The 23,286-nt window shown below is 38.1% G+C and overlaps 1 protein-coding gene across 2 annotated transcripts in view; it reads right to left on the bottom strand.

The window, feature by feature from the left end:
• The window catches only part of LOC149080429 (kinesin-like protein KIF28), a 1,038,199-nt gene that overhangs the window by 322,942 nt on the left and 691,971 nt on the right, over window positions 1–23,286 (bottom strand). For both annotated transcript variants that reach the window (XM_089239551.1, XM_089239552.1), the window contains exon 17: window positions 12,904–12,987. In XM_089239551.1, coding sequence (XP_089095677.1) covers window positions 12,904–12,987 — 84 coding nt within the window. The remainder of the gene's footprint in view (window positions 1–12,903; window positions 12,988–23,286) is intronic.

Here is a 23,286-nt window from a genome sequence, read left to right as displayed (position 1 = left end):
ACCACTGAACATTATATTGGCCCTCGAATAGAAAGAAGTTGGCCACCCATGATATAATAGATTAATTTAATCTCCACCACCTCAGATGATAATTAAATAAATGTATCATTAATGTGAACCATCAAATCCAGTGATGTGATATGATAGGGTTTTTTTAAGTGTGCGATGTGGCTTCTAGAGGCGTCCCAGCGAGATGAAGATATTGATTTTTGTGCCTCTTTTTGCTTTGAATTGGTACTTTTATAATTGAAAAGACCCCACTTAACTACAGGGCCGTCTTAAGAGCATCATGGGCCCCGGGCCAAATGATTTTTCTGAGGCCCTACTAGGCAAATTTTCGAAAATCTCAACCAGATCCCATTTTTGTGAGGCCTCCTTCACTCTTGAGGCCTCAGGGCCCATGCCGTAAGACGGCACTGCTCAACTATTCTGGGAAGCAGCAGTAAAACCATGAACTCGGCAAGTGAGCTGCGGGTGACATAAAACTCATTTCCCTATAAGGCCTTATTGTGCCTTTATGGAGCCCGGGGCAGACTTCTATTTGGGGTAAGCAGAGGTCTGCCCAGACTTTTTTGCAGGGTCCTGTTTTTGTGAAAATTTTCGTCATTTTTGTGAAATGTGTCATTAATTTTATGAGAAACTAGCTATAATACCCGGCGTTGCCCGGGTTTTCTTCAATGAGGCTTTTTTGGATTACGTGATATCTCCCTCTATTTTTGAGGGACATACAACCGTGTCCACGTTAACCAATATGGCGACTTCCTGAGCGACTCATGGAAAAAACAAATCTAGATTTGAAGAAACGTAGAAATGAAAATATTTTTTTTCTTTTTTCAAGGGGGGCTACGTATTTAGACCCCCCCCCCCCCGTTAACTTCAAGTTATGCATCTGCCTGTTTCAGCTTTCAAAAATGCTTAATTAAAGCTGTTGAATTTCTTCGATGTACTTTACGGGCCATAATTAATTTTTAAACATCCTAAACAATATGAATTGATGCAGTTGAAATATTAAAAGACAATAACGGAGACATTAATTTTCATAATTGAGAGGATATAAATAAACGGTTGAAATCAATGTTATTGCACGAATATCCAACTCAAAAGTAGGTCCGTGTAATTACTTCAAATTTAATCTCCTGCGCTTCGTATATCTCTAACGAATATAAGTATTTCAAAAATCGAGAATTCAATACAATTTTTAAAATTATTGATGTGACAGAAAATCCCACCAAATTTCCGCATTTCTACAGTAAAATCGGCAATTTTAACACTGATTTTTATGAGAATCACCCTTTTCCTGACCCTCAAAGCGATGCTGATGATGATTATGACGTCTATTCAAAAAGTCTCATCACTGGGAGGATTAAAAAAGTGGCAAACAATTATAAAGGCATAAACTATTATACATATACATATACTAACAGGATTAAAGAAGTGACAAACCTTTCTAAAGGCACATGCGTATCTGAAAAGCATTGCTAGGGAACCACGGTAACCAAAGTAAACGTTCGGAAAGTGATTGTTGAGGCCCAAAAACCATTGTTGCCCGACAGTTTTTTGCCCCTTTGGGGCTCTTGCCCTGCTTTGACGAAATTTTAAAGTAGCCTATCGTTTAAGTAGGGTCCCCATTTGGTATATATGCAAAATTTGGTGACGATCGATCTAAAATTGTAGATTTGTATAGAGAACATACACACACACACACACACACACATAGACAGACAGAAAATCAATTTTATATATATAGATGAGTGATTTTGCAGGAAGCGAAATAATCTAGTTGATCTATCGCAAAAAAAATGAAATTTCAAATTTATGGGTTCATTATTTTTTTATTTCGTGAAGGGTTCGTTTTTCTGATCCGGAATTTTGTGAAGGGTCCGGAAAATGGACCCAAATTTTGGATGAACAGACCCCTGCTTAGTGTAAATTTTCGTGGGACCCATTTGGCTCGGAGCCCTGGGACAGTGCCCCAGTTGCCCCAGCCTAGTTACGTTCCCGATTTTCTATCACATTTATTGTTGAAAACGCAAGTTTTTTTTTTAATTCAAGAAATACCGGAATAGAATCTTCTTTTTTTCTCCCCAGAGCGAGAAGGGAGTGGCAAGTGAAAGGAGGAGGAGAAAGAACAGGACGTCACAGTGCAGGATGGAAGTGCATCAGCGTAACTCTTTTATCACTGGTGATGAGGGAATGTTGGATAAAAGATTTTACACCTCACCTAATCTATTGGCTCACTTTCAACCATCTCAGATGATAATGAAATAAATGTATCATCAACATGAACCAACATATCCAGTGATGTTATGCATAAATAGTCGAGCCCGGATATAACCAAATCGCACGGGAACGTGAAAACATTCGACACATCCGATATGCGGGAAAACCGATACACCATAAATATTCGAGTTTAATGAGGAAACTACTCGACCTATTCGTGATGGGTCTGTACGAGGGACAGGTGGTCTTTGTACAGACTTGGAAAAACTAAAGAAAATTAAAATTATTTATGTATGTGGGTCACAAACCTTAAAGATATTCACGTAGGGGGTTTTAATTAATACCCGTTTACTGCAAATCAGTGTTTCTCAAAGTGTGAGTCACAGCTTCTAGGGTAGACACAAACTTTTACCAGAGGCGAGCTGTCGATATTGATTTGTTCAGTGCTTTGAAGTGATACTTGAAATATTCTGGGGAACCGTAGGTAAACGTTGAGACAAGGGTGAAATGCAAGGCAAAATTTTAAAAATCACGGATGTAAGTGGTCCGTCGCATTGTTACCGATATTTCAATAGTTCTGACGTTTACAAAGACTTTCTTTCAAACCGAGCACGACTCCGTCTATATCGCCATGGGGAATTTACTACCGAATGAGTTGTGCCGGGAGTGTGAGTGTGTGCCTAACAGTCTCAGTGCGTATTAAGTGTTGTGCCTGATATTGCAGTGCTGACATCAATATTTTAAATTGGGAATGAACCGTAATGAGACTGAATATTTGCACCGTTGCAGACTGTAGCTCTCAGTGGCGAGACTTTTAACGTGAGCTCGACTCACATTCACGGTCGAAGTTGAAAACCAACTTCAGCCGATGACCACTGTGGTGCATGGTTTACAAAGACTGTGGACCTCTGATACAAACCTGTAGTTATGCCGATCCTTCTTGGAGTGGTTCTGGGAATGAACAGAACCAGCGTTATCTATAGCTAGAGATAGCCATCTAATTATAACGTTGACAGAACACACCTGAAGCCGATTTACGCAATAGTAAGGTAATATTTCAGAGATTCGGGCTTTCTTCTTGAAATACAGCTTTTGATTTTATGAAACTTAATCCATTGAAAAAAAAATCGATCGACCAGTGTGGTTCCCCAAAGAAAAACTTGGAAACACTCCCTGCCCCTTAAAATTTGTGGACTCCTAGATTGTCACCATTACCCTGCCCCATCCTACCCCGATCTTGGTATAACCCATGTCTGTAAAACTCGAGAACATCATGAGGCCCCCAGGCCGAGTGACATTCTGGGGCCCCACTACCTAATTGCAAAAATATCAGAAGTATAAGCAAGGCCGTCTTAAGAGCATCATGAACCTCCGTTCCAAATGATTTTTCTGACACCCTACGTGAATTCTCAGAAATTCCAACCACATTTCATTTTTGTGAGGCCCCTTTTCTCTTTAGGCCCCCGAGCCAACACTCTTAACAAGTACAGCACCAGCATCTAAGACGTTGGTTTGAGGTTGCCCCCAGGGCTCATGTAATGGACCGCTTTTTGGAATACTGCATTCGATTCATTACTTCGATTCCAGTGGATCACAGCATAAGCCGATGACTTCTTTCTCTTCCTTCTCTAAGGAACCCATTGAAATTACACCCAGATCTTCGAATGGTTACAACAAAATGATCTGCAAGTGGAACCATCCAAATCATCATTTCTGTGGCAAAACAAGAGGAAAAAGAGTCCTACTATGAAAATAAATGGGGAACGAATTAAGTGTGCGAAAATGATCTCAAAATTCAAGGAATATGGTTCGCCAACAAGCTAATATTTTTAGCACACGCGCATTACTTACTTAGAAAAACGACCAACACGCTGGATCATTTCAGACGATTATTGGGTGCAGAGTGGGGCGATGGGATTACCATCGTAATCGGAAGAACACCGTTTACAGCAGTGGCTCTCAAATTTTTCAAGCCCGCGGCCCGGTTTTATTCATTTTTGTGAGTTGAAGGCCCTGTCAAACACCCGACCAACGGAAAATGAATGAGAAAAATGAAACGGCTAATCACTCGCGGCCCGGTATGAATGATATCCGCGCCCGGCGGTTGAGAAACACTGCTCTACAGTGTACAACTGTACTGTATTGACAGATTGCCTTTGGACCTCCCATCTGGTTTTCTTCGCCCTCTGCTCGGCTCCTGGCAAAGATGGACGTGATTCAATGACAAGCTCTAATTTATATCACGCGAGCATATCGAACCATCGTCGCCACAGTTTTACAGATTGCTAGTAGCAACCCCCCCCCCCCCACCCCCACTTGGCCTGGCTATAAAATCTTTTCAAATTTAAGAAAATTAGAGGAATTGCATTTTTACTAATTTTCACGATTTTGAATTACTAATTAGCGAATTAATTATGATTTTAATTAGCATCAGGATCGTTGTGAGTAATAAATGACAAGCTTTCAAATTTATAAAAATTAGTATTAATGGTATTTTTTCCCAATCAAAATGGAAAACAAGTACGATCGCTGTCGAAAAAGAAACTCTAGCGAAAAATATTGGTCTGATTCATATTTGTTAGGCCAATACATCAAATTATGTGAGTTGGCGGCTATTTTGTACGCCAATTGTAGCGAGCGTTTTTCTGTGACTGTATTACGAAATAGGTCGTTAACCAGGAAAGGAGACGAGCAGTAGGCTCTCCCTTTAAAAATAAAGTTAGTACTATAGGAGTACGTGTTTATGTTAAATTGTGTGATTGAATCTCATTAATGCACAGCAGTAGCATTTTTAGGTTACATTTTTAACTGAGCTATTGAATATTTGGTCCGTCTATAGCCACAGGATAATTGAAAATGAATGCTAAATATAATCGTCAAGAAGGAACTGTAAAATTAAAATCAAAAGTTACTCAACTAGAAAATTTTGCCAAGGACTTTGAGCCATCAGTGGATTCAAAACAATTACTTGATGTGAAATTGAACAATGTTGCCGACATCAAAAAAAATGTTGAAGCATTGAGGAAAATATTATACGCTCAACCAGAGACTATAGACATTAGCGTGTTCGACGAAGAGCTACTGCACATAGATGAGCGACTAGAAACTCTGGAGGTAAGATTTCTTTTCTACCAAGAGTCGATGAAAAGTCATCATAAAGTTAATGTTGATGAGCGTAAAGAAATCTCTCGTATAAAATTGCCAGACATTCCTCTACCAGAATTTTCTGGCAAGTATGAGGAATTTAGTCAGTTCAAAAATCAATTTAAGTGTTTAATTGAAGGCAACGAACAATTAACCGACGTGCAAAAGCTGTATTATTTGCGAGCATCATTAAAAGGGGATGCAAAAAAGCTTGAAACAGCTGACGAAAGCTATGCTTCTTTGTTTGAGGCGTTAACAACTCGTTATGAAAACAAAAGAATAGTTGTTGACATTCATATTCAAGCTTTAATAAATTGCGCTAAAGTTCAACATGAGTCAGCTAAGGAATTGCGCAATCTAATTGACAATGTAAATAGAAATTTAAGAGAGTTGAAATCATTAAAATTTGAAAGAAATGATTTATCAGACACCATGTTACTGAATGTATTACTTCAGAAAATAGATAAAGAATCCAGAAAGGAATATGAGTTAACATTAACAACTACCGAGGTTCCTAAACTAGACAATTTTCTGGAATTCATTGAAAAAAGAAGTATAATGCTTGGAAGTGTCGGTAAAATAAATAGTCCTCAGCAGCAGCCTGACCACAGAATACAACCGAAAACAAATGCTTTCATGGTATATGATAGTGATAATATCAAAGAATATACAAGATCTTGTGTCTCTTGCAAAGGTTTTCATGCATTATTTAAATGTGTAAAATTTCAAAGAATGAGTGTTTCGCAAAGATATGAATTTGTGCGAAAGCATAATTTATGCTATTGTTGCTTAAAAATTGGCCATATTACGTCTCAGTGCTTATCAAAGGTGGTTTGCTCTATTTGCAATTTGAGACACAACACTCTCTTGCATCGGGGAGGAACGGCGTCTCCAAAAAGCAATAAAGATGTCATCCAACGAAAAAGCGAAAGCGCTTCCCCCATACCCTCAGAGGGAGGAGCAGTAGGGGGGCCAACAGCCAGATGTTCTTCATAGTCTGAGCAATGTGGTAAACACAAATTCATCAGCTTTTCTCAGTACTGTGAATGTTTACGTCTGCAATTCCCAAGGAAAAGAGACTCGAGTTAGGGCCATACTCGATAATGGTAGTCAAATGAACATGATGACAACAAGCTGCGCCGAAGCCCTCGGGTTGAAGAAAGAAAAAGTTTATGCCCCCGTTTGTGGCATTAATGGCTTGTCACATACCGTGAAAAACAAAACTACCGGGGTAGTCGCAAACAAAAGCGGCGAGTTCAAGAAAGAATTGGATTTTTTGATTGTATCCAAAATAACAGATTTCACCCCATCGTCTCCTCTTGATTTATCGGGCTTGAAGTTTCCCGAAGGAGTTGAACTTGCTGATCCACATTTTTCCAAGCCTGGGAAAATACAACTTTTGATCGGAGCGAAAATATTTTTTGAGGCATTGAAGAGCGGACAGCTGTATCTCAGCAACGAAGTGTTGCCTCAGAATTCTGTATTTGGGTACATAGTCTCCGGGACAATTTCTCACTCGTCATCTCAGCAATGCTGTTTTCTCTCGAGAGAAGTTGATGTGTTAGATCAATCCATTAGGAAGTTTTGGGAAATTGAATCTGTTGAGGAGAAGCTACCCCTGAAAAGCAAAGAAGAACTTTTTTGCGAGGATCATTTTGTAAAAACCCATCGTAGAAATGAAAGAGGGGAATATATACTTGATCTTCCGATGAAGGAAAATGTTGAACCTGGGGAATCCATGCAATTAGCTGAGCAAAGGCTGAATTGGCTGTGGAAAAAATTGGATAAAAATCCCCAAATGTCTGTTCTTTACAAAAATTTTATGGACGAGTATGAGGACTTGGGTCACATGCAGGAGATGATGGAGGGACATGAGGATATAAAATATGTTATGCCTCACCATGGAGTCTACAAACCTGATAGCCACTAAATTAAGAGTAGTTTTCGACGCATCAGCCCCTTCTACCAATGGATTATCACTTAACAACTGCTTATTAAATGGGGGTGTGGTCCAAGAAGACATCTTTTCGATACTGCTAAGATTTAGAAGACATAAAATAGCTTTCACTGCCGATGTGAAAAAGATGTACAGGCAGATCTGGGTCAATCCTGATCATTGCAACTTACAATGCTCTTATGGAAAGAAAGTCCGTTAGATGAACCCAAGGTGTACAAGTTACTAACAGTAACATATGGAACAAAATGTGCACCATATTTAGCCACTAGGGTGTTAAGGCAGTTAGCTTATGACGAACAGAAGAAATATCCTCTTGCTGCTGCCGCAACTCATACTGATTTTTACGTTGATGATATTCTAACTGGTTCTAACGATATAACAAGTGCCATTGAATTGCAGCAACAGCTGATTTCTATGTTAAAATGTGGAGGCATGGATTTACACAAGTGGTGCTCCAACGAAAATGCATTGTTGAACAATGTCCCTGTCCATGAACGAGAATATTCCTTTCAGGATCCTGAAAATGACACGGTGAAAACTTTGGGTTTAAGATGGAACCCTAAAGAAGATTTTTTTGGTTTCACTGTTGCTCCTGGTAACAACATACCTACCAAGCGTGCTGTGTTGACAGATATCGCAAAATTATTTGATCCGTTAGGCTTGCTTGGTGCTGTTCTAGTACAAGCAAAGATTTACTTGCAGAAGCTCTGGCTGTTGAAAATCGACTGGGACGATGAACTGCCGTCTCAACAATCGAAAAACTGGAGAAAATTCCGAGAAGGACTTACAAAGTTGACAAATCTCCAGATTGATCGTTTCGTCTTATCAGACTCTGCTGAAAAATTAGAAATTCATGCATTTTCAGACGCGTCAAAGGATGCATACGGGGCTGTTGTATATGTGTGTTCTATTACTGCCGTGGGGAACGTGAAGGTGGTGCTTCTTTGTAGCAAATCCAGAGTTGCACCTCTCAAAGTAGTAACCATACCACGTCTTGAACTTTATGCTGCAGAACTGCTCTCAAATCTTGTTGAGAAGGTGCTATCTTTCTGCATGTAGAAGTGAACAAGGTGTGTCTGTATACTGACTCAACAACAGCGTTGGGTTGGATCATCCCGGAGTTCAAGAAATATGCTGATGTGACTTTGACTCTAAATCTGAACGAAGTCTTCATGGATTCTTTGTTTTGCATTACAAATAATTATGCTAAATTAATTCGCATTCTTAGTTTTGTTTCCAGGTTCATCCATAATTCGAGAAATCCACTTAATAAGCGAAAGGGTCCTTTGTCACATCAGAAACTTCAAGGTAGTATGCAATATCTAGTTCGTTGCGCACAAGAAATAGAGTTTAAAGGTGACATATCCAATATTAGAAAAGGGAAATTGGCAACAGACAAGATAAAAAACTTACTTCCATACTTAGACGAAAAGGATATTTTGCGAGTAGGTGGTCGTTTAAGGCACAGTCAAGTAAGTGATATCCAAAAACATCCTATCATATTACCATCAAAACATAAGCTCACTAGAATGATCATTGAGCATCATCATAAAAAATATTTACACATTGGTCAGCAAAATTTATTGTATTCTTTGAGGAGAGAATTTTGGCCATTACGTGGCAGAGATATGTGTCGTAAGGTTGTACATGACTGTATCACTTGTTTCAAGATAAAACCTGTAACAGTAGAACAACTCATGGGGGATTTACCTAAAGAAAGAGTCACTGTGAACTATCCCTTTAACTGCTCTGGTGTTGACTTTTGTGGACCGTTTCTGATCAAATATAAGGGCCAGAGAAAGGGGGTCTACCAAGAGGTGTATATTTGCATTTTTGTATGCATGGTCACGAAGGCCACTCATTTGGAAATAGTGTCTGATTTGACATCCGAAGCATTTATCGCTTGCTTGAAAAGATTTGTTGCCAGGAGAGGCAAACCTCAAAAAATGTTCAGCGATAATGCAAAAAACTTCGTAAGTGCTAATAAAACTCTGAAAAATTGGTATGCTGATATTGTGCAGAGTAATAATAATTTCGTCAACTATTTATCAGCAGAGTGTATTCAGTGGCAGTTTATACCTCCCAGAGCACCCAACTTTGGTGGTTTGTGAGAGGCCGGGGTAAAATCCTTTAAGCACCATTTGAAACGTGTAGTTGGGAATTCGAAACTAACATACGAAGAACTGTTAACTATTGTCAATCAAGTAGAGGGAATTTTAAATTCACGTCCGTTAACACCCCTATCTAGTGATATAGATGATTTAGATATTCTTACGCCTGGTCATTTCCTCATTGGTCGCCCAGTCACTGCCATTGTAGCCATCACTGACTGATGTTAAGGAAAACAGATTGAATTTATGGCAACGTACATCTAAGTTGGTGCAAACAATCTGGAAGCATTGGCAAAACAATTATTTGAGCACTTTGCAACAACGAAATAAATGGAAAGGTTCCAAGCCCAACATCAATGTTGGAGATATGGTTGTCATGAAAGAAGAAAACCTCCCAAGCTGTAAATGGATTTTGGGAAGAGTCGTGGAGGTTTTCCAGGGTAGGGATAATAAAGTGAGAATTGCAAATGTAAAAACAATGAATGGAATCTTCAAAAGATCAATATGTAAAATCGCGTTGTTGCCGTTAGAAGGGTCTCGATAGAAAAAAAAAAAATCATTAGGTTTCCGCCTTGAAATTATAATTGTATAATATAGTACATTTGTGTATGTAACATGTGTATGTACATTGTGTATGTATTTTATATAATTAATTTTTGTTTCGCAAATATGATATCTGTACTGCATCGAATTTTTTATATGTTAATTTTGTTTATGTATTCAACTTTTTATATTGTCGTATTTATTGAAATTAATATTTCATGCCGGGCAGCATGTTAGGCCGATACATCAAATTATGTGAGTTGGCGACTATTTTGTACGCCAATTGTAGCGAGCGTTTTTCTGTGACTGTATTACGAAATAGGTCGTTAACCAGGAAAGGAGACGAGCAGTAGGCTCTCCCTTTAAAAATAAAGTTAGTACTATAGGAGTACGTGTTTATGTTAAATTGTGTGATTGAATCTCATTAATGCACAGTAGTAGCATTTTTAGGTTACATTTTTAACTGAGCTATTGAATAATATGTTTTTGAAGAATTGAAAAATTCAATTGTTATCATCATTTCAATTTTTCTGAATAAAAAGTTAACATGGCCTTTTTTTTCAATCTCGCATCCAGGTTAATAACCACTGTTTCAAACAAATTTATGCTGGACGATTCTCGAGCATCTGTAACCCTGGGTTCACCTTGAAAGACAACGCGATATAGTGGGGGAAAAGAAAAACCGACTTATCAAAAAAATTTGCACAACATGCAAAGATTTCCAATTTCTGTCGTCTTTGAAGAAAAGGATCGCTTCCTTCCACTAACACAATTTCACACAAATAAAACTCCCCAGTGTTTTTTTCAGTGAAAAAGAAATATTTTTTTCGAATTCATAAAAAATATTCTATTTTCATTTATGATGTCCAAAAATAGTAAACTGCCATACCAGACGACAATATTTTGGTTTCCATAAACACACGGAAAAATTTGAGAATTTTTAAAAATCGAAACGGTAATACAATAAAACCTGTCTTTTGCGGACACAAAAAGTTCGCCCGTAAAAGAGGGGTGACCGTCAATCAGGGGTTTGAAATACATGCTCTTATTATATAAAGCGAAATCATTGTTTTGCCGTAAAAGAAGGGTGGCCGCATCTGAGGGGTGTCTGTTAAGAGGTGTTTTATTGTATTTTGTGTTATTCAAATGCATTATTATGTAGCAAATAAACATTGATTAAGGAAAACTTGAGTAATCAATTTTCATGCCTGAACTTGTTTGAATAACTAAAATATGTTTTTTTTTTCGTATGAATGCATCAATAGGGAGACCGGAATCAGCACGGCCATGACTTACTCCGTTTAACGAGTCACTCTGCTTACCAGGTCAAATTTTTGGTCTCCCAAGAGAAGTAGCTTTAGAATTAATGAAAGTATGAGAGTGCGGTAGCCCAGGCGGTCAATTACGCTGATGTCGTTAAGCCCACGTTTCAAACGTGTTTGGGGTTTACGGTGCATTGGGGGATAGATTTACGTCACCATCGTTAAAGGTAGATTTTTCTCACAGCGTTACTAGCGATCTTCGTTATCGTCATCGCTATGCGAAGTTGGTTATATACCGCTTCGGTATATAACCATCACCACCTAGAGATAGAAGGCCTCCGCACTCTGCTTGTGACGTCAAGTAAGTAGTCCATTTCCCTCAGAATATTCAGGGGAAAAAAATTCCCTGCTCGTGCCAGTATCATCGTTGCGAAGAAAAGAAATGATCAGGCTCAGAATTGGCGATTTCTATGCCCCACATCCAATCACTATGCGGTATTTGTGAGTCAATCAGATATATTCTACGCCAAAATAAGAAGAAACGAAATAGGATGCTGTGTTACAAAATTTGGCAAACTTGCTAGGTAGTCTGAATGACGTTTATGGAAAACACTGCAGACGCCTTCTATCTCTAGGTGGTGATGATATAACGCGACTGGAAAGCACTCGTAAGCTCGCATTACGGAAATAAACATGGCCGCTTGCGCGTACATTTTTCGATGAAGGCGAGAGCAACGAAAACAAATTAGTAGAATTGGAAATTATTCATTCATTATTACGTTATCAAGTTGCTCATTATAATGAATAATAATTCTCTGAATTACGTTACTTAATTTAGTAACATGATTCAGAAACAGTATTATCGTTTAAAATGTTATCTAATTACACATACGGAATGGAAAAATTATTCATAGTGATAAATCGTTTTAAGTTATTATGCTCGGTACTAAGATAAATCTCTCTACAACGATATTTTTTTCAAATCTTGCATGGAAATGTCTTTATTCTTAAGTTAAACTCATCTGAATATAAGAATGTTATTTAACTGGTAAATCTCTCTATAGCGATATGTTTTCAAGACATTTTGAAATTCACTACAATATTAATACTATTTGTTTCATATAATAAATCTAGTCCAATAAATTCAAAATTCTGATAATTTGCTTGTAACATTCTTAATACTTATAATTGTTTCTTTTTCTTTCATACTTATCTCAATTTTTTTTTACATTTTCGAAAATCAGATTAATTTTTAAATTTTAGGCAGAGATTTTCGTGAGAAATTGAGGCATTGTTAAAATCGAATTCATTTCTTATTCTAAACGTCCTAGAAATTTCATCATCATCATCATCAACAACCATTTTCAATCCACTGCTGGATGAAGAAATGAATCGAAGTTGTACATCATCGATGATTAGAAATACGCACTTACTATCAAGTAGCATTTCTTTATCCACTCTCCCATCACCTCAAACGGTCACCGAAAAATATTTGTATCTTGTGAATAAACAAATTTTTCTTGTAATTGTGGATATCACTAGCAAACATCAGTATGTTGTCTCATAATAAAGCATTTTGATTATTATTATAAACTTAACTAGTTCTATTTTTTGGACATCTGTGTGTGCATACACATAAAAAAATTAATACAACTTTTGATCATACCATATAAGCAAGTGGCTGTAAAAATACTTGTACGCTTCCAATCCGCACTTCTATATCAGTCTCTTCAATAAATGGATCTCTGTCCTGTGAAAAAAAAGTGTTATAATAAATATTTCTTCGCTAGTATATTGTCGTACTTTAGTCTAATATACCTACAGAGTGTCACACAATCAACTGTCGGTTTTCAAAATGGGATGGCAAGAAAAGAGTGACAGATATTGAAGTGATTCTTGCGGATTATAATAATGTGTGAAGTCAGAAATTGCAGATATATATAGGTCATTGACGTTGCAAGGAAATCTGTACTGTGTTATTAAAATAAAATAAAAATAACTTTTCAGACGGACACCTTGTGCCCAAAAACCCAATTGGAATGTTGTTGCCCTGTTTTTCCTGCTGCCAGGAAAAAAATATTTCACGTTTCTAAGTACAATAATCGCAGAGATTTTTGAATTCAAAGCGGAGAAAAGTTGGAAAAGAACACAGCAAAAATTAACGGGAAACGCTTCTTTCCGAAATTTCCTCCACTTCTGAATTCAAATATCAATAGAAAAAATAAAAAAATCTGAAACCGAAATATATCACTGTTGAAATATATTGAATATGCCAGTTAATAAAATAACCAGTTTGATTACAAGTTTCTGACTGAATCATGCGTTGCTATTACTTTACTGTTTCCACCAGTCGCCTTCGTCAAGCTACCATTTTTATCTCCTTCATTGAAGCTTTTCACGCTCAACAGTTTCGATGAAATTTTAAAATAACTCAAAAAATTTTGCCTTCTTTTATTGGCCAATACGTAAAAAAAGATCGCTCAGTAAACACTATGCATTGTATTCACCTCTCCAAAGTTTTCACTTATCAGTGAAGGTGAGAAAATTACCACATTTTGGCAAAAAAGTACTGATTTGGTTAAAAGAAATTTCAAATAGATCTCATTTGGCTAACACTCTACAAATCTGCTGATAAATTTGCGAATATAGAGGACAGAGCTAACACGTAATTACACGTAAACTATACTTAATAACAAGGTTATAATAACACACCACAATGACAGAAAAGCGCCAATCGTGAAAGAAGATGGCCGAACTTTTCTTCTATTGGGATTAAATATTTCAGTTCATTTTCAAGAAGTGGCAACCCGCTGCTGGTGGAACTGACTGTCAGAAAGATAGCACGTCAAAAAAATTCAAAATGTTATAACTCATTAAATATTCGTAAGATCCTAAAATGGAATTAGCTTTTCACAAGGAAACACGTGTTTAATTATTGGGTGGTTGATAGTTACCACTGTATAATATTTAATTAGTTATAATTGAGTTTATCAAGGGTGAAAACCTATTTGTACAGGGGTGGCTCGTGATTACAAGTCATTAATTTAATTCTTCAAATGGATTTGATACCATCTTAATATATATACCATTGAATTTCTTTCTTTTTTTTTAATGAATTTGATAAATTAGAAAAGAAATATTTTAGGAAGTACTGATAAAAAAAAAGAATGTTCGAGAGCTCTATATTCTGTTTTCCTCTTTAGACTCTTTCCATCGTGCGCCATATGAGATACCCTTTAGTAGTGAAATACGAGAGAAAGAAGAAAGGGAGATAGCAGAGGTTATACTGTATTATGCTGCTCGTTTTGGCCGCGCTGAAAATGCGCCGCGGATACTGACGCTGCTTTCTACCTTCCTATCATTGCGTAGCTATACTTTCTACCTCTCTTTTATCTATTTATCTTTTATCTATGTCTATGTGTTGTATCTTTTAAGTTACAATATATTTGAATAAAAAATGTATTTACTTTATAAATTTATCATAGAAATTTATACACTTTATGTTATGTATGTGGTTCCTTTATTGTCTGACAGATAGCGCGACTATGCTACCATGGCTATTGAACGTTTAGTCAGTTCGCACAGCGTCGTTATGATAGTATCTATGTAATCAGTGGTGTCGGAGCCAGGGGTGCTGTGGATGCACCCACGATAATTTGTGGCATGCATCCGAGCACCCCAAGAATTGATTCAGAAATTAAAATTTCCGATATAAAACTAAAGACGAGCAACTACATTTTCGAAACACTTCCGACGCATAATACTGTATGTAACGTAGCCGGTCAATTTGTCGCACTCAACTTGTCGCGCTCAACTCGTCGCGCCTCAATTTGTCGCGGTACAAATTCGTTGCGGTACAAGTTTGTCGCAGTATCAATTCGTCACGGTACAAATTTGTCGCAGCTCCAATTCGTCGCAATACAAATTTGTCGCAGTGTCAATTCGTCGCGGTACAAATTTGTCGCTGCTCCAATTCGTCGCAGCTCCAATTCGTAGCTGTACAAGTTTTCCGCCGTGTGAATTCGTCGTGACGTGAATTTATATATTACAGCGCAGAATCAATTCGTCGAACCGTTGATTCTTCACTGTACATGCTCCACGCGAGCTTGTATGTAGGTTTTTGTCTTACACGTGAAATAAAAACATGAACAAAAGTGTACACGCAGTTAACTGAAAATAATTAATTTTTGTCTATGCAGAAAGGTCATCGAAATTAAAATTACAATATCAATTACATTTAAAAATTTAACTGCATATAAAAGTTTAATTATATTTGAAAATTCGGTTAGAAAAATTTGAAATGTTAAATAATTGATTTTTGCTGTGATAAAATTTCAATATCATGTGGAAAAATTTCGGTTTGTGTGGTATTCCCCAAATTACAGTGAGCCTATCTTTAACGGTAAATTTCTATCTGCCCCATGGGCTCAAGAGTTTCTCCCGCCCCACCCCTTCAAGAGTCACCAACATTTACCATTACAGTATCTCCACAAGAACCTGAAATATTTAATTAATTAATAATTCAATCAAATTAATATTTAATTTTCACCGTATAAGCCGCACTTCCCGCTTTTGTTGGGATTTCTATTTCTCACAGCGAAGGGAGTTGGGCGCAGATCAAGGATGGAAATGTACAGTGCTTATGAATGACGATTCAATGAAGTTTTCATAATGCCCACAGGATGAGCACCGACAAAGGCAATGTAATCACCAATAAGAAAGATGACTATGGATCAGTCGCATAGATACAATATAACCATTAATCTTATGTTTATAATCAGTCGCATATCTTTGGCTGGCTTGTTTGAATATTTTCACAATGTTTTCATTAGCGTCTAAGCTTTTGGAACAAGGTTGGTGTGCTTGGTCTACATATTTCTGTTGGCATAAACATGGAATATTGCAAAACCGAACGTGGAAATGATATGTTGGTTAACGTGTGTGGTTAAAAGTTTTTTCCCCCATAATTCATGTTCCGAAATTATAAAAACTTTTAATGCAATTGAAAATGAATTAGACTATTATTAATTTTCTTTATTTGAGTTTTTTGTTGTATCTTAAAGAGAGATATACGGATGACAAAAAATAATGTAGTACTTTTTAAAATTAAATTGTTTGAATTCAATTTAAATTGGAATAAATTGAAATCTTCTATGTATCTTAAAAAAAAATTATGTTAGTTCAAAATACCATCACGTATTATTCTATAAATCATGATCGGGTTTTTACTGCGATATTCACGTATATAAGTGTAAATAAAATTATACTCTCAAAGCACTGAAAATTAATAAAGGTTTAGATATTGTGGAGTGTTTATATGTACGATACTAATTGTTTTTAAAATTAAAATTATCCTAATAAATGTAGGCTATAATCAGAGGCGGATTTATAGTTTTCCCACCTGTGGGCTATTCAAACCTTGCCTTCCTTCTTCCTTTCTAATTCATGTTCTTGATCACCAATTACTTAATTTTGGTCACGCCCTTTCACTTGAACTTGTCATTTTGGGATAAAGTCCGCATACCCCCTCCCCACCTAGGAAATATACCTCTGAATATAATAATCTTACTTTGTCTGTTAATGTTAATTCACTTATATTGTAGGAAGAAATTTTTACTAATCGTTGACTGGAGCCGTAGACCAAGCACACCAGCCTTGTATCAAAAGCTTAGACGCTAATGAAAACTATGTGAAAATATTCAAACAAGCCAGCCAAAGATATGCGACTGATTATAAACATGAGATTAATGGTTATATTGTATCTATGCGACTGATCCACAGTCATCTTTCTTATTGGTGATTACATTGCCTTTGTCGGTGCTCATCCTGTGGGCATAATGAAAACTTCAACGAATTGTCATTCATAAGCACTGTACATTTCCATCCTTGATCTGCGCCCAACTCCCTTCGCTGTGAGAAATCCCAACAAAAGCGGGAAGTGCGGCTTATACGGTGAAAATTAAATATTAATTTAATTGAATTATTAATTAATTAAATATTTCAGGTTCTTATGGAGATATTGTAATGGGGCAGATAGAAATTTACCGTTAAAGATAGGCTCACTGTAATTTGGGGAATATCATACAAACCGAAATTTTTCCACATGATATTGAAATTTTATCACAGCAAAAATCAATTATTTAACATTTCAAATTTTTATAACCAAATTTTCAAGTATAATTAAACTTTTATATGCAGTTAAATTTTTAAATGTAATTGATATTGTAATTTTAATTTCGAGTGGCATGTACATACAAATACAAATACAAATACAACGCCACAACAGGCAAATTGCCCAACGAGGTGGCTGACTTAAGAACATCATGGATCCCCGAGCCCCTACCTACTACTGCTACACCACACATGCACCCCCCCCGCGAAACCCCCCAACGAATCGGTACATGCGGGAATGTGCGTGTACGTGTAGTGCAACCTGACGTAAAGTTTGTTTCTGTGTAATGCTTGTTATGTGTAGAGCTGTCATCTGCCCCCAGTTTTACTAACTATGAGTGAAGTGTTATGGTTGAATGATTTACCGTTGTAGGACTAATGTTGAAGAATAATGATCTAATTAAAAGTCTGATTTCATTCTTTTCACTCGAGAGTTGTTACTTTAGAGTTGAAAAAAAAATCAAAAATCGATTGACATTTGCAGGGGTGTCAGAGACAGAGATGCTGTTGGTGCCCAGGGTACTTTATGGAATGGGTATGGGCACCCACAGAAATGATTCAAAAATCAAAATTTCCTACTTCAAGATCAAGAACCCACAAGTTCCAAACACTTCCGGCATGCTAGGTGCCGACATGAAGGAAACATTGAGGAGGTGGGGGGGGGGCTGAAAATCGCCATTCCTTCCGTTTATAAGGGACTCAAATCCCGACAAAAAGTGGGAAATGCGGCCTATACGATGGAAATTAAAATTTAAAAATTTATTTGATCTCAATTTTTATTTGGGTGAGCTCTTCAACATCCCTCACTGCGAGAAATGGAAATCCCGACAGAGATGCGACTTATATGATAAAAAATTAAATTTTAAAAATTTAATGATTTCGAAGAAAACTTTCCTTTATTTGTTAAAAATTAAAACAGATGGGAGGGGGAAAATTTCCAATAAATGAGAAAAACAATTAGTTCCATTTTTTTACGCCTAAAGCACCTACCCTATTTATAAGATCACAACAAACATATGAATTTTAAAGCAATTCAAATTTGTCGCGATGAAATGAGCTTGCGACAAATTTGTACCGCGACGAAATGAGCCTGCGACAAATTTGTACCGCGACGAGTTTGTAGCAGGACGAATTGACGCTGCGACAAATTGACTGCGACGAATTGTCCCGCGACAAGTTGAGCGCGACGAATTGACCTAGACCCCGCCTACAGGATCCTAACGAACCTAGCTACACCAGATCCCCGTCTACGAAGTCCTATCACGAGATCGTCACCCTGTTGCGAGGACATCTGAATCCGACTCCGAACGGATGACGGAACGCTACAAATTTTACAAGAGGAATCAACTTCAAGGTGAATCAATAGCGGATTGCACTATCGAATTGCAGAAACTTCCGCGGAATTGCAACTTCGGACCGAATCTACACTGCTCAAAACAATTAGGGGAGCACATGGTTTTAACAAAATTACGCAAAGATGTATACCGATAAGTAACATAAAATGAATCATCCATAATTTAAAGCCTAACAGGAAACGGAAGAAGAAAACTTCATATGCAAATCAACGTTCATGACGTCAAAAACCAGAAAAAGGAGATAAGGGCAGAAATCGGGATGTTGCAGAAACGTCTGTTTTACTGCCGTAGCTGTGAAATTCGATTACGCAGTATTGTTTTTTGAGACAAGGTGATTTGAGGATGTCTCAACAACGTGATTTACCGGAATCCATGGCATGGCGTGTTATAGGCAGACTGGAATCCGGGCAAACACAACGTAGTGTCGCGGACGCTGTTGGAGTCGCCAGAAGTGTTGTTGCAAGGCTGTGGAATAGATTCCAAGAAACAGGATATGTTAGACGTCGACCAGCAGGGCAAGGTCGGCCACGCGCCACTACAGCAACCGGTATGTACGGTTAACAGCCCGTCGAAACAGAACAGAGAATGCTACACAGCTGCAAAGACGGTTGCTCTTGGCAACAGGACGAAGGGTGTCCAACCAAACAGTACGTAATCGGCTTCATGAGGGAGGGCTCTATGCACGTAGGCCAATGGTCTGCATTCCGTTGACCCCACGCCACCGTGCGGCCCGAAGAAGATGTGCTGCTGAACATCGAGATTGGGAGCAACATGATTGGAGCCAAGTGCTGTTTATAGACGAGTCCCGATTCAGTCTGGAGTGTGACACCCGACGTGTTCTGGTATGGAGGGACAGGGGCACTCGTGAAAGGTCACAATACAGACGAGCTGGTTGGATGGTATGGGGTGGAATCAGCATAGGCGGACGTACGGACCTGCATATCATTCGGAATGGCACTTTGACGGCCCGAAGGTATGCAGACGAGATACTGTGTCATCATGTCATCCCTTACGCTGGAGCCATTGGAGATTCCTTTGTTTTAAAGGATGATAATGCCCGACCGCATAGAGCTCGTCTGGTGGAGAACATGCTTGAAGCTGAAACAATACAGCGTATGGAATGGCCAGCGTGCTCTCCTGACCTGAATCCAATAGAGCATGTTTGGGACATGCTCGGACGACAAGGCCGCCTGTTACTTTCCGAGACTTGCAGATTGCACTTCTCGAGGAGTGGAACAGTATTCCCCAAAGTCTGATCGATAACCTCATCGCATCCATGGCAAACAGGTGTGCAGCAGTCTTAGCTGTTCGGGGAGACCACACGCTCTATTAAAACTCATGTATCATGTTTAAACAGTACTTTTTTTTATCGTTTACATGTAACCAAATTGTTGCCCTAAATCATCTTTTCATGTTTTTTCCATATTTTCAAAGAAGTAAAGTTTAATTCCAAATTTGTTTACGTTTTTTTTCTGTATTTCTCATTGATACGCGTGTACTATCCATTGTATGCCAATACGTGGCTGTCCCTCACGGTTTTCTTCACTTTTTTGCTTGCTCCCCTAATTGTTTTGAGCAGTGTATCTATGATGATACGCGATAGGTTCGTTATGGGTTTGAGTTCCGAAAATATCCAACAGAAACTTCTGACTGTCGAGAATTTGACTTATAATACGAAATCTACAGCTCTCGGTTTAGAAACCGCATCGAAGGATGTCCAAAAAAGCATCATAGACAGGCGAGTTAACCTACGTAGGCATCGCTTCCAAATAAGAATACCAATGGCTAGAAGGGATTGCTTTTTCCACGGATATAGATGCCGTGTGGCAAGAATATGGAACAGTCTTCCATCAGAACTTGTACGTGCCTCCTACGCAAGATTTGCTTCCACTATTGGGGATTTCGACCTGGCTCCGTATGCGAAGTGCTTCCCGTACTGACTATTATTTTTTTTTTTCTTCCAGTATAAGTGCATTTCATGCCTTCTGGGGTTATTGTAAATAAATAAATTCTAAATAATAAAGATTCGAAGCTTGGCGTGAAGAAAATCAGCGAAGTGTCTCGAATGGCACCTACGGGAAAACGATACCAAAGCAATGCCAACTCGGAATCGGATAAAGTGAAGCCAGTGAGACAAAATCATGCTTTTTACCGTTGTTCGAGCACTTTTCACGTGGTTCATCAGTGTAAGTTCAAGGTCAGAATATGTAGATTTTGTAAAAAGAAAGGACACCGACAGAAAGTGTGTAGATCGAAAACTAATGTGAATCATCTGAACCCGGAATCTGAATCTATGGAGTTGGACACCGGTGCCGCAGCATCATGCATGAAGGTTCATGAATTCAAGAAAATATGTTCAAGTGTAAAAATTTTGAAAACGAGCCTGGTTCTAAAAAACTTCGATCAATCGTTGGTGCATCCAGTGTGTCAAGCTACCGTGCATGTATGTTATGATAAAGCAAACTACTACTCCGAACCTGTACTAGGCGAATCAACAACTGAATGCAATTTTCGGAAGAGAATGGTTACAAACCCTGAAAATCAACTGGCCTGAGATGAAGCATCTCACCCAAGAAGGTTCGAGATCAAGAAGGTTTAGAGCTTGAGACCTTGCTTCAAAAATATTCTGAAATTTTCACCCCGGGTCTTCGTCGATTGGAGAAATTACAGTGTCACATTGAATCGAGGGCAGAAGTCAAGCCGAAATTCATGAAAGCGGGACCACTCCCTTTCTCACTGAAAGAACGTGTCGAGCAAGAGCTGGGCAGATTAGTCTCTGAAGACGAACTTGAACTTGTGAACCATAGCGAGTGGGCGACCCCCATCGTTCCAGTGGTGAAACGTGATGGAAACATTAGCATATGTGGCGATTACAAAGCTACCCTGAATCCGGTTCTGAAGGATGACCGAAAATCGATGATATTTTTTCGGAGCTTGTGGGAGGAAAAACATTTTCGAAGATTGATCTCGCCGAAGCTTACCTACAGATGGCAGTGCAACCAAGTGATAAACACCTACTGACTATCAATATGCACAGGGGATTATTCCGATACGAGAGGATGAACTGCGGGATAGCGTCAGCACCTGCTATTTGGCAGAGGCAGATTGAACAAGTTCTGCTGGAAACCACGGTGTTCATGTGCATTTGGACGATATCAAAGTTACCGGCGCTTCTGATGATAAACACTTCGAAAGATTGAATGCTGTGTTTGAGCGCCTGAAACAATATGGCTTGAAGGTGAACAAAAAAAGTGAGTTTTACAAGAAATCTATTTATTATTGTGGATATAAAATTGATAAGAATGGTCTATGAAAAACCTCAGAGAAAGTTAATACCATATTAAATGCACCAGTACCTAAAATTGTGTCTGAATTGAAAAGTTTCCTGGGATAAGTTGAGTATTATAGGAAATATTGTCCGAATTTGTCGACAATGATTGCAGCTTTGAATAATTTACTACGTAAGGATAGTGAATTTATATAGAATCAAAATTGTCAAACTGCATATGTGCTCTTGAAACGAGAGATAGCTTTTGATCGAATTTTAGCTCATTATGACCCTAAATTGCCTCTAGTGTTACAGACTGATGCTTCATCAGTTGGGCATTGGCGCCGTACTCAGTCATTACATGCCGATGGTTCGGAAAGAACCATAAATTTTGCATCACGTGTACTTTCAAGGACTGAAATGAAATATTCTCAGATTGACAGGGAAGCGTTGAGTATATAGTGTGGGGTATAAAAAAAATTCTACCATTGGGAGACATTTCGTTCTAGTAGTGGACCATCAGCCCATAGTGTCAATATTCTCTCCACACAAAAGCTTACCTGTACTCTCGGCAACACAAATGTTGCATTATGCTACTTTTGCAAGCATTTAATTATACGATTCAGTACCGAAACACCAAGGATCATGGGAACGCTGATGCTTTTTCACGACTTCCTGTAGAGAGTCAAGAGAATAGGTATAATGAAGTTGACTGTTTCAATGTAATGCAGATTGAAACTGCCTCTGACTGCTCAAGAAATTTCCAGGACTACCTAACATGAAGAATCTCTTTCTGAACTGTTTCACTGCTTGCTTAAAGGGACTGAACTACCCGCACCTTGGAAGGGAAAAGAGATTGAATTTTCGTGGCAACACATGGATGTATTTTACGTAGAAATAGGGTCATCATTCCACAAAAGTTTAGGCAGAAAGTTCTTGAAGAACTACATGTAGGTCATCCTGGTATAATCAAAATGAAGGCTTTAGCACGAAGTCATTACTTTTGGCCTAGTATAGACAAGAGTCTGACATATCATCGACATTTTTGTATCCAATTGTGAATCTTGTTAGAAAACAGGAAAAGAACCACCAAAAGTTTTGCAACATCCCTGGGAATGGCCAAGTGGTCCTTGGCAACGAATATACATCTATTATGCAGGTCCATATCTTGGAAAAATGTTTCTTGTAGTTTGTGATGTATATTTCAAGTGGACTGAAATCACTATAACAAGAAACATAACTACTAGTACCACTG

This window comes from Pholcus phalangioides, unplaced genomic scaffold, assembly GCF_987345545.1.
Source record: "Pholcus phalangioides strain wild (caught in Gottingen) unplaced genomic scaffold, Ppha-v1.0 ptg000011l_1, whole genome shotgun sequence".
NCBI lineage: Eukaryota > Metazoa > Arthropoda > Arachnida > Araneae > Pholcidae > Pholcus > Pholcus phalangioides.
This window is presented reverse-complemented; position numbering and strand designations above follow the sequence as displayed.